This window comes from Stigmatopora argus, chromosome 2 (assembly GCF_051989625.1).
Source record: "Stigmatopora argus isolate UIUO_Sarg chromosome 2, RoL_Sarg_1.0, whole genome shotgun sequence".
Taxonomy (NCBI): domain Eukaryota; kingdom Metazoa; phylum Chordata; class Actinopteri; order Syngnathiformes; family Syngnathidae; genus Stigmatopora; species Stigmatopora argus.
The window spans coordinates 7,446,182-7,458,585 of NC_135388.1; the positions used below are offsets into that span (position 1 = coordinate 7,446,182).

The window sequence follows — 12,404 nt, forward strand, 5'->3', positions numbered from 1 at the left end:
CGACATAGTATAGTAAGGCTTTTTTTCTTATAAAAACGACATAGTATAGTAAGGCTTTTTTCTTATAAAAACGACATAGTATAGTAAGGCTTTTTTCTTATAAAAACGACATAGTATGGTAAAGCTTTTTTGTTAAAAAACGACATAGTATAGCAAGGCTTTTTTATTTTAAAAAATGACATTGTATAGTAAGTCTTTTTTGCGTAAAAAAAACTATATAGTATAGTAAGGCTTTTTTTCGTAAATAAACGACATAGTATAGTAAGGCTTTTTTCTTTAAAAAACGACAAGGTATAGTAAGGCTTTTTTCTTTAAAAAACGACACAGTATAGTAAGGCTTTTTGTCTTTAAAAACGACATAGTATAGTAAGGCTTTTTATTTTCAAAAAAGACCATGTATAGTAAGGCTTTTTTCTTAAAAAATGACCATGTATAGTAAGGCTTTTTAGTTTAAAAAAGACCATGTATAGTAAGGCTTTTTTTCTTAAAAAACGATATAGTATAGTAAGGCTTTTTTTCCTAAAAAAACGACATAGTATAGTATGGCTTTTTTCCCCTAAAAAAACGACATGGCTTTTTTTCTTGAAAAACGACATAGTAGAGGAAGGCTTTTTCCCTAAAAAACGACATAGTATAGTATGGCTTTTCCCCCTAAAAAACGACATAGTATAGTATGGCTTTTTTCCTTTAAAAAACGACATAGTATAGTATGGCTTTTTTTCTTAAAAAACGACATAGTATAGTAAGGCTTTTTTTCTTAAAAAACGACATAGTATAGTATGGCTTTTTTTTCTTGAAAAACGACATAGTATAGTAAGGCTTTTTTCTTTAAAAAACGACATAGTATAGTAAGGCTTTTTTCTTTAAAAAATGACATAGTATAGTAAGGCTTTTTTCTTTAAAAAACGACATAGTATAGTAAGGCTTTTTTTCTTATAAAAACGACATAGTATAGTAAGGCTTTTTTCTTATAAAAACGACATAGTATAGTAAAGCTTTTTTGTTAAAAAACGACATAGTATAGCAAGGCTTTTTTATTTTAAAAAATGACATTGTATAGTAAGTCTTTTTTGCGTAAAAAAAACTATATAGTATAGTAAGGCTCTTTTTCGTAAATAAACGACATAGTATAGTAAGGCTTTTTTCTTTAAAAAACGACAAGGTATAGTAAGGCTTTTTTCTTTAAAAAACGACACAGTATAGTAAGGCTTTTTTCTTTAAAAAATGACAAGGTATAGTAAGGCTTTTTTCTTTAAAAAACGACACAGTATAGTAAGGCTTTTTTGTCTTTAAAAACGACATAGTATAGTAAGGCTTTTTATTTACAAAAAAGACCATGTATAGTAAGGCTTTTTTCTTAAAAAATGACCATGTATAGTAAGGCTTTTTTGTTTAAAAAAGACCATGTATAGTAAGGCTTTTTTTCTTAAAAAACGACATAGTATAGTAAGGCTTTTTTTCCTAAAAAAAACGACATAGTATAGCATGGCTTTTTTCCCCTAAAAAAACGACATGGCTTTTTTTCTTGAAAAACGACATAGTAGAGGAAGGCTTTTTCCCTAAAAAACGACATAGTATAGTATGGCTTTTCCCCCTAAAAAACGACATAGTATAGTATGGCTTTTTTCCTTTAAAAAACGACATAGTATAGTATGGCTTTTTTTCTTAAAAAACGACATAGTATAGTAAGGCTTTTTTTCTTAAAAAACGACATAGTATAGTATGGCTTTTTTTCTTGAAAAACGACATAGTATAGTAAGGCTTTTTTCTTTAAAAAACGACATAGTATAGTAAGGCTTTTTTCTTTAAAAAACGACATAGTATAGTAAGGCTTTTTTTCTTATAAAAACGACATAGTATAGTAAGGCTTTTTTCTTATAAAAACGACATAGTATAGTAAAGCTTTTTTGTTAAAAAACGACATAGTATAGCAAGGCTTTTTTATTTTAAAAAATGACATTGTATAGTAAGTCTTTTTTGCGTAAAAAAAACTATATAGTATAGTAAGGCTTTTTTTCGTAAATAAACGACATAGTATAGTAAGGCTTTTTTCTTTAAAAAACGACAAGGTATAGTAAGGCTTTTTTCTTTAAAAAACGACACAGTATAGTAAGGCTTTTTTGTCTTTAAAAACGACATAGTATAGTAAGGCTTTTTATTTACAAAAAAGACCATGTATAGTGAGGCTTTTTTCTTAAAAAATGACCATGTATAGTAAGGCTTTTTAGTTTAAAAAAGACCATGTATAGTAAGGCTTTTTTTCTTAAAAAACGACATAGTATAGTAAGGCTTTTTTTCCTAAAAAAACGACATAGTATAGTAAGGCTTATTTCTTTAAAAAACAACATAGTATAGTAAGGCTTTTTTCTTTAAAAAACGACATAGTATAGTAAGGCTTTTTTCTTTAAAAAACGACATAGTATAGTAAGGCTTTTTTCTTTAAAAAACGACATAGTATAGTAAGGCTTTTTTTCTTATAAAAACGACATAGTATAGTAAAGCTTTTTTGTTAAAAAACGACATAGTATAGCAAGGCTTTTTTATTTTAAAAAATGACATTGTATAGTAAGTCTTTTTTGCGTAAAAAAAACTATATAGTATAGTATGGCTTTTTTTCTTGAAAAACGACATAGTATAGTAAGGCTTTTTTCTTTAAAAAACGACATAGTATAGTAAGGCTTTTTTCTTTAAAAAACGACATAGTATAGTAAGGCTTTTTTCTTTAAAAAACGACATAGTATAGTAAGGCTTTTTTTCTTATAAAAACGACATAGTATAGTAAGGCTTTTTTCTTATAAAAACGACATAGTATAGTAAAGCTTTTTTGTTAAAAAACGACATAGTATAGCAAGGCTTTTTTATTTTAAAAAATGACATTGTATAGTAAGTCTTTTTTGCGTAAAAAAACTATATAGTATAGTAAGGCTTTTTTTTGTAAATAAACGACATAGTATAGTAAGGCTTTTTTCTTTAAAAAACGACAAGGTATAGTAAGGCTTTTTTCTTTAAAAAACGACACAGTATAGTAAGGCTTTTTTGTCTTTAAAAACGACATAGTATAGTAAGGCTTTTTATTTACAAAAAAGACCATGTATAATAAGGCTTTTTTCTTAAAAAATGACCATGTATAGTAAGGCTTTTTAGTTTAAAAAAGACCATGTATAGTAAGGCTTTTTTTCTTAAAAAACGACATAGTATAGTAAGGCTTTTTTTCCTAAAAAACGACATAGTATAGTATGGCTTTTTTCCCCTAAAAAAACGACATGGCTTTTTTTCTTGAAAAACGACATAGTAGAGGAAGGCTTTTTCCCTAAAAAACGACATAGTATAGTATGGCTTTTCCCCCTAAAAAACGACATAGTATAGTATGGCTTTTTTCCTTTAAAAAACGACATAGTATAGTATGGCTTTTTTTCTTAAAAAACGACATAGTATAGTAAGGCTTTTTTTCTTAAAAAACGACATAGTATAGTATGGCTTTTTTTCTTGAAAAACGACATAGTATAGTAAGGCTTTTTTCTTTAAAAAACGACATAGTATAGTAAGGCTTTTTTCTTTAAAAAACGACATAGTATAGTAAGGCTTTTTTCTTTAAAAAACGACATAGTATAGTAAGGCTTTTTTTCTTATAAAAACGACATAGTATAGTAAGGCTTTTTTCTTATAAAAACGACATAGTATAGTAAAGCTTTTTTGTTAAAAAACGACATAGTATAGCAAGGCTTTTTTATTTTAAAAAATGACATTGTATAGTAAGTCTTTTTTGCGTAAAAAAAACTATATAGTATAGTAAGGCTTTTTTTCGTAAATAAACGACATAGTATAGTAAGGCTTTTTTCTTTAAAAAACGACAAGGTATAGTAAGGCTTTTTTCTTTAAAAAACGACACAGTATAGTAAGGCTTTTTTGTCTTTAAAAACGACATAGTATAGTAAGGCTTTTTATTTACAAAAAAGACCATGTATATTAAGGCTTTTTTCTTAAAAAATGACCATGTATAGTAAGGCTTTTTAGTTTAAAAAAGACCATGTATAGTAAGGCTTTTTTTCTTAAAAAACGACATAGTATAGTATGGCTTTTTTCCCCTAAAAAAACGACATGGCTTTTTTTCTTGAAAAACGACATAGTAGAGGAAGGCTTTTTCTCTAAAAAACGACATAGTATAGTATGGCTTTTCCCCCTAAAAAACGACATAGTATAGTAAGGCTTATTTCTTTAAAAAACAACATAATATAGTAAGGCTTTTTTCTTTAAAAAACGACATAGTATAGTAAGGCTTTTTTCTTTAAAAAACGACATAGTATAGTAAGGCTTTTTTCTTTAAAAAACGACATAGTATAGTAAGGCTTTTTTCTTTAAAAAACGACATAGTATAGTAAGGCTTTTTTTCTTATAAAAACGACATAGTATAGTATGGCTTTTTTTCTTGAAAAACGACATAGTATAGTAAGGCTTTTTTCTTTAAAAAACGACATAGTATAGTAAGGCTTTTTTCTTTAAAAAACGACATAGTATAGTAAGGCTTTTTTCTTTAAAAAACGACATAGTATAGTAAGGCTTTTTTCTTATAAAAACGACATAGTATAGTAAAGCTTTTTTGTTAAAAAACGACATAGTATAGCAAGGCTTTTTTATTTAAAAAAATGACATTGTATACTAAGTCTTTTTTGCGTAAAAAAAACTATATAGTATAGTAAGGCTTTTTTTCGTAAATAAACGACATAGTATAGTAAGGCTTTTTTCTTTAAAAAACGACAAGGTATAGTAAGGCTTTTTTCTTTAAAAAACGACACAGTATAGTAAGGCTTTTTTGTCTTTAAAAACGACATAGTATAGTAAGGCTTTTTATTTACAAAAAAGACCATGTATAGTAAGGCTTTTTTCTTAAAAAATGACCATGTATAGTAAGGCTTTTTTGTTTAAAAAAGACCATGTATAGTAAGGCTTTTTTTCTTAAAAAACGACATAGTATAGTAAGGCTTTTTTTCCTAAAAAAACGACATAGTATAGCATGGCTTTTTTCCCCTAAAAAAACGACATGGCTTTTTTTTCTTGAAAAACGACATAGTAGAGGAAGGCTTTTTCCCTAAAAAACGACATAGTATAGTATGGCTTTCCCCCCTAAAAAACGACATAGTATAGTATGGCTTTTTTCCTTTAAAAAACGACATAGTATAGTATGGCTTTTTTTCTTAAAAAACGACATAGTATAGTAAGGCTTTTTTTCTTAAAAAACGACATAGTATAGTATGGCTTTTTTTCTTGAAAAACGACATAGTATAGTAAGGCTTTTTTTCTTAAAAAACGACATAGTATAGTATGGCTTTTTTTCTTGAAAAACGACATAGTATAGTAAGGCTTTTTTCTTTAAAAAACGACATAGTATAGTAAGGCTTTTTTCTTTAAAAAACGACATAGTATAGTAAGGCTTTTTTCTTTAAAAAACGACATAGTATAGTAAGGCTTTTTTTCTTAAAAAACGACATAGTATAGTAAGGCTTTTTTTCCTAAAAAAACGACATAGTATAGCATGGCTTTTTTCCCCTAAAAAAACGACATGGCTTTTTTTTCTTGAAAAACGACATAGTAGAGGAAGGCTTTTTCCCTAAAAAACGACATAGTATAGTATGGCTTTCCCCCCTAAAAAACGACATAGTATAGTAAGGCTTTTTTCTTATAAAAACGACATAGTATAGTAAAGCTTTTTTGTTAAAAAACGACATAGTATAGCAAGGCTTTTTTATTTTAAAAAATGACATTGTATAGTAAGTCTTTTTTGCGTAAAAAAAACTATATAGTATAGTAAGGCTTTTTTTCGTAAATAAACGACATAGTATAGTAAGGCTTTTTTCTTTAAAAAACGACAAGGTATAGTAAGGCTTTTTTTCTTAAAAAACGACATCGTATAGTATGGCTTTTTTTCTTGAAAAACGACATAGTCGAGGAAGGCTTTTTCCCTAAAAAACGACATAGTATAGTATGCCTTTCCCCCCTAAAAAACGACATAGTATAGTATGGCTTTTTTCCTTTAAAAAACGAGATAGTATAGTAAGGCTTTTTTTTCCTAAAAAACGACATAGTATAGCATGGCTTTTTTTCTTGAAATACGACATAGTAGAGGAAGCCTTTTTTTCTTAAAAAACGATATTGTATAGTAAGGCTTCTTTTCTTAAAAAACGACATAGTATAGTAAGGCTTTTTTTCTTTAAAAAATGACAGCAAGTAAGGCTAAGAGAGTCGGAGAATAAATCTGACTTCTGATTCTTCACCTTCTAGTTGTTGCTGTGGTCCACTGGCAAAATCATTGATCATCAGAACATGAGGCGGGAATCAGGAGTGAGTTCAATTCCACTCGTTGCAATTCTCAAATTGTTTATTGAGGTAATGAAAAGGATAAATACAACTTCCAACTTTACAGTGGTGCAGTGGCAAAGACAATGGGTCAGAACTTCAGGTGGACTCAAGTTCAAATCAGAAGTGAGTTTGATTCCACTCTTTGCAATTCTCAAATTGTTTATTGAGGTAATTAAAAGGATAAATATAACTTCCAATCACATCATTTCAGAAGACACTGTGGTCCAGTGGCAAGAACAATGGGTTGAAATTGAAGTTGGACACAAGTTCAAATCTGGAGTGAGTTCAAGTCCACTCTTTGCAAATCTCAAATTGTTTATTGAGGTGATGAAAATGATAAATATAACTTCCAATCATCTCATTTCAGAAGTCACTGTGGTCCAGTGGCAAAGACAATGGGTCAGACAGACCTCAAGTTAGTGGATTTGACTGCCATTTGGGAGATGGGGTTCGAATCCCGCTCTCGTTTGACTAATCACTACACTAGTAGTTCAGTAAATGGGTAATCCTTTTTTCATTTAAATAAAGACTTAGTCATTTTTTTCAGCAAAACAATATTTCCGGTCAGCCTTCGGCTGACCGGAAGACAGTTGGGAGGGGGGGGTTCCTGGTGGTGTTCGACAGTCGGCCTTCGGCCGACTGCCGACACCATACAGTCGTTGACTGGCGACACCGGGACGTGAACCCTCGACACCCACGTCGCAGGCAGGTGACTTACCCACTACACCACGAGGCGGCCCGCCTATACATGATTGGAAGTTATATTTATCCTTTTCATTACCAAATAAACAATTTGAGAATTGCAAAGAGTGGACTTGAACTCACTCCTGATTTGAACTTGAGTCCACCTGAAGTTCTGACCCATTGTCTTTGCCACTGGACCACAGTGACTTCTGAAATGATGTGATTGGAAGTTATATCTATCCTTTTCATTACCTCAATAAACAATTTGAGAATTGCAAAGAGTGGAATCAAACTCATTCCTGATTTGAACTTGAGTCCACCTGAAGTTCTGACCCATTGTCTTTGCCACTGGACCACAGTGACTTCTGAAATGATGTGATTGGAAGTTATATCTATCCTTTTCATTACCTCAATAAACAATTTGAGAATTGCAAAGAGTGGAATTGAACTCATTCCTGATTTGAACTTGAGTCCACCTGAAGTTCTGACCCATTGTCTTTGCCACTGGACCACAGTGACTTCTGAAATGATGTGATTGGAAGTTAAACACATAGTATAGTAAGGCTTTTTTCTTATAAAAACGACATAGTATAGTAAGGCTTTTTTCTTTAAAAAACGACATAGTATAGTAAGGCTTTTTTTCTTATAAAAACGACATAGTATAATAAGGCTTTTTTCTTATAAAAACGACATAGTATAGTTAGGCTTTTTTCTTATAAAAACGACATAGTATAGTAAAGCTTTTTTGTTAAAAAACGACATAGTATAGCAAGGGTTTTTTTTATTTTAAAAAATGACATTGTATAGTAAGTCTTTTTTTCGTAAAAAAAACGACATAGTATAGTAAGGCTTTTTTTCTTTAAAAAACTACATAGTATAGTAAGGCTTTTTTTCGTAAATAAACGACATAGTATAGTAAGGCTTTTTTCTTTAAAAAACGACAAGGTATAGTAAGGCTTTTTTCTTAAAAAACGACATTGTATAGTAAGGCTTTTTTCTTATAAAAAAGACAGTATATTTAGGCTTTTTTCTTTAAAAAACGACACAGTATAGTAAGGCTTTTTTCTTATAAAAACGACATAGTATATATAGTAAGGCTTTTTTCTTTAAAAGAACAACATAGTATAGTAAGGCTTTTTTCTTTAAAAAACGACATAGTATAGTAAGGCTTTTTTCTTATAAAAACGACATAGTAAAGTAAGGCTTTTTTCTTATAATAACGACATAGTATAGTTAGGCTTTTTTCTTTAAAAACGAAAAGTTATAGTAAGCCTTTTTTCTTATAAAAACGATAGTATAGTTAGGCTTTTTTCTTAAAAAAAACGACATAGTATAGTTAGGCTTTTTTCTTGTAAAAATGACATTGTATAGTAAAGCTTTTTTGTAAAAAAAACCGACATAGTATAGCAAGGTTTTTTTATTTTAAAAAATGACATTGTATAGTAAGGCTTTTTTCGCAAAAAAAAACGACATAGTATAATAAGGCTTTTTTTCTTTAAAAAACTACATAGTATAGTAATGCTTTTTTCTTATAATAACGACATAGTATATTAAGGATTTTTCTTTAAAAAACAACATAGTACAGTAAGGCTTTTTTCTTTAAAAAACGACATAGTATAGTAAGGCTTTTTTCGTAAAAAAAACGATGTATAGTAAGGCCTTTGTGACCAAATACTATGTTTTTTTAAAGAAAAAAGCTTTACTATACTATGTCGTTTTTTTACGAAAAAAAATCATTACTATACAGTGGTACATCGACCTACAATCAGTTCATGGTACGACATGCTCGTGGTACGACAAAAATTTCGATCGAATAATTCGCCCGCGATACGATCAAAATTTCGAGATGCAACCAAGCCAGGTGGCCATGACATGAGACGCTGTTGATCATTGTAGCGCACTGTCTTTTTTTGAGGCATCTCTTTCGTGCATTACAGATATCTACGAGCACTGAACGGTTTCTTTCGCCTACACATGGACCAGGAAACGCACAACGCGCATGCGTGGGCAAAAAGAGGGCTTTCTGGGTAATGAAGGATACTCGTGCACACAACACCGATTGCCAATTGCACCCTTTCTCAGAATACAACTACATTACCCACAATCAATACGTGGGTAGGAGGTTGCATTTCTTGTTTCCCCACTTTAGCATGTTAGCTCCCGTTGGCAGAGCGATCGCTAATTCAAGACTACTTCTCGTTGGCAAGTGGTCGTGTGTTATCCTATTGTGAGGACATTTGTGTGCATCATTTTCGGAATATTTTGAAGGGAATACAACAGCAAACAGTTTTGTGTGAAGTTACATTAAACGTTGAGTGTCTGTATATATTTATCCAAGTTAATTTTAATTTGTTTGTTCGTTGACAAGTGCCGTGGATAAAGTTCAAGGGCTTTCTATCTTTAATAAAGACCTTGTATACTATGGCTTTTTTTTCATAAAAAAAGACAATGTTTAGTAAAGCTCACACTCACACCTGGGGGCAATTTAGAGTATTGGGGAGAACATGCAACATATTAAACAGCAAAATACGGTAAGGGTTTTTTTCCTAAAAAAAATGACCATGGATAGTGAGGCTTTTAAAAATATATACATAGTATGCCTTTTTTTCATAAAAATGACCATGTATAGTAGGGCTTTTAAAAAAATAAAATGACCATGTATAGTAAGGCTTTTTTCTAAAAAAAAAAAGATGACTATTATAGTAAGCGAAAGTTGGGGGACTACTGCAGAAATACTTTTTGCAGTATTTCCCCAATTTGGCGTTTTTTTACACATCGCGGTTTTTGCCTTTTTTTTATTCTGCGAGTCACAGCAAATGTCGGGGGATTACTGGAGAAATATTTTTAGCAATATTCCCTGATTTTTTACATTATTTTACACATTGTGGTTTTTGCGTTTTTTGCGGGTCACAGCAAAAGTCAGGGGACTACTGCGAAAATATTTTTCACGATTCCTGCAGGTTTTTTACACTATGCGTTTTTTGCATTCCTTCAAATTTTTCATCTATCACGGCTTTTGTGTATTTTGCGGGCCACAGCGAACGGCGGGGGATTATTGCTCAAATATTTTTGCAGTAAAACACCGTTTTTTCGCGAATTTTCATCTATCGCGGTTTTTAGGCTTTAGCAAAAGTCGGGGCACTACTGCCAACATATTTTCACATACTCCCCCGTTTTTCGCAGTGTGTGTGTGTGTTAGCTAGGAAACCAGACAGCAAGACCTACCAGTTGTTGAAAGGCAGGCTGGTCCAGGTCACTCTGTAGCGCAAACTCACTCAGCGCTTTCCATGGCGGCTGATAGGTCTGCACCTCCACTGGGTTGCCCTGAACTGTGCTCTCATGTCGAATTGGACTCCCGGCCACCAGAGGTGTTCCCGTTAGTCCCTGCAGGTTCTGACAAAGGTTTAGAAATGAGTAGCATTCAATATATTTTTGCACTTTTATCAGAGATTACAGAAATGTGTCGCTTGTGGCCCGGGGGCCGTGTGTTCGACACCCCTGGTTTAAGGTAACAGTTAGCCGTCAATGTGTTTGCTGACAGGGTGAATATTTTTTGGCATTCTTAATGATCCCATTTACTTTGATTTGCTTTGTACTTTGTGCTTTTGCTTTGTTGTTCTGCGGCCTTTGCGACTGTACTGTCTAACTTATAACTATGCCTTTTCTTGCTACTGTCACAATGAAATATCCTGAATACGGGATGAATAAAGTTATCCAATCCAATCCAATATGTTTGTGTTTTTTTTGTTTTGGTGTTTTTTGTCAGCTCGTGTTGAACCTTCACTTCACAACAGGATTCAATGAACAAGCTGACGATGTACTGTTTGTTTAACAAATATAGATCAAATTTTGTTAAGATTTTATATCAAGCGAATGTTGACGATGAGAGAGAAGAGAAAATACTACTTTAAAGTGACTAAAAACATCAGAGGGCACCTCAAAGCAGCGGTTAGCCCAAAATGACAGGCCAGACTCTAGTTTGGGGTTCCATTCTCTCGTATGAAATCAAGAAAACACACTTCAAGTTAACTATTCTACTTCAAAATTTGCAAATATTTCACCACTTCTCCCAAGAAGTGTCCCTCTCCCCCGGGAGCACGGAGAGGGACAGGAACAGGCTGAATAAGCTGGTCAGGAGGGCCAGCTCTGTTCTGGGCTGTCCTTTGGACTCTGTGGAGGAAGTGGGAGAGCGGAGGATGCTGACCAGGATGATGTCCATCATGGACAGCACCTCCCACCCCCTGCATGAGTCTGTGGAGTCCCTCCGAAGCTCCTTTAGCAATAGACTGCGGCACCCTCATTGCAGGAGGGAGCGCTTCCGCAGATCCTTCCTCCCATCAGCTGTCAGGCTCTTTAACAAAAAAATGGCTTTGTGTTAAGACCTACCGTATGCATGCATGTACATTTATGTGTATGTATGTATGTATATATGTCCTAAGCAACACGCTTATTTGATTATATATTTATTCATGTATTTATTTCTTGACCTACTTATTACCTATCTATTACCTATCTATTTATGTCTAAAATGCCTTTCCTATTCCTGCATCCTCACCCTCTTGCCACTGGAACAACGAAATTTCCCGAATACGGGATGAATAAAGTTATCCAATCCAATCCAATCCAAGACTCGAGCGTTAAAGCTCCACATTCATAACGACTGACCACATCAAAGACACTTCATCATGATATTGACCCAGAAGACAGCAAAGTAGAATATTAACACACAATTTCCACACAGCATCCAATGGGGTAATTCAATGAAATCAGCTCCAGCATTTTGGTGACATACAAAATAGCTACATGCTCACGACAATTGCTTTCGGCGACACAAGTGGGTGTTAAGCTTCACACCCACGTTTTGGTCATTCACAAGTCGTCCACTTGTACTTGTAGCGACCGATCAACAAATTGTTGTGGAAATTCCACCAGTGGAAAAGCGGCTCACACTCAACATTACCAACATTTGTACAAGACAAAATAAAAGAGTGTGTCCAGGTATAACCAACACGTATTGTGTTTATTATTAAATTTAGGGGGATTATAAATACATTGTGGTATCGGTGGGGAGTGGACGCCAGACAATCGCAAGATAAACAAAGCAGGATTCACACACACACACGTTTCAACCTGTGGACATGAATCCACCCTTCAGCCATATTAATAACGTCAGGTATTATTTATGACATGTGTTAATTGCCTCTCATGCAAGTATTAGTAAATTCACAATAGCGTGACCTTAATTGAACTTTTGCATTGGATAAAAAGTACAGCCATCCATTCCATTCTTTAATTTTGTTCTAAAACATACAAGAGTCCTATAATTTTGTTGTATAAATGTAGTTGTTTGAATTAAAATAATTTAG

At 32.5% G+C, this 12,404-nt stretch overlaps 1 protein-coding gene and 2 long non-coding RNA genes across 4 annotated transcripts in view; 2 read left to right on the plus strand and 1 right to left on the minus strand.

Moving 5' to 3' along the window:
* The window catches only part of LOC144090113 (uncharacterized), a 99,737-nt gene that overhangs the window by 86,297 nt on the left and 1,036 nt on the right, over positions 1 to 12,404 (plus strand). The gene's annotated exons all lie outside the window — the stretch shown is intronic.
* The window catches only part of LOC144090089 (insulin gene enhancer protein isl-2a), a 30,102-nt gene that overhangs the window by 12,835 nt on the left and 4,863 nt on the right, over positions 1 to 12,404 (minus strand). For both annotated transcript variants that reach the window (XM_077621415.1, XM_077621409.1), the window contains exon 5: positions 10,264 to 10,431. In XM_077621415.1, coding sequence (XP_077477541.1) covers positions 10,264 to 10,431 — 168 coding nt within the window. The remainder of the gene's footprint in view (positions 1 to 10,263; positions 10,432 to 12,404) is intronic.
* Positions 6,427 to 7,244, plus strand: LOC144068992 (uncharacterized). Its single transcript, XR_013298354.1, has 3 exons — positions 6,427 to 6,477; positions 6,566 to 6,633; positions 6,722 to 7,244. It is a non-coding gene; the product is annotated as an uncharacterized LOC144068992 (long non-coding RNA).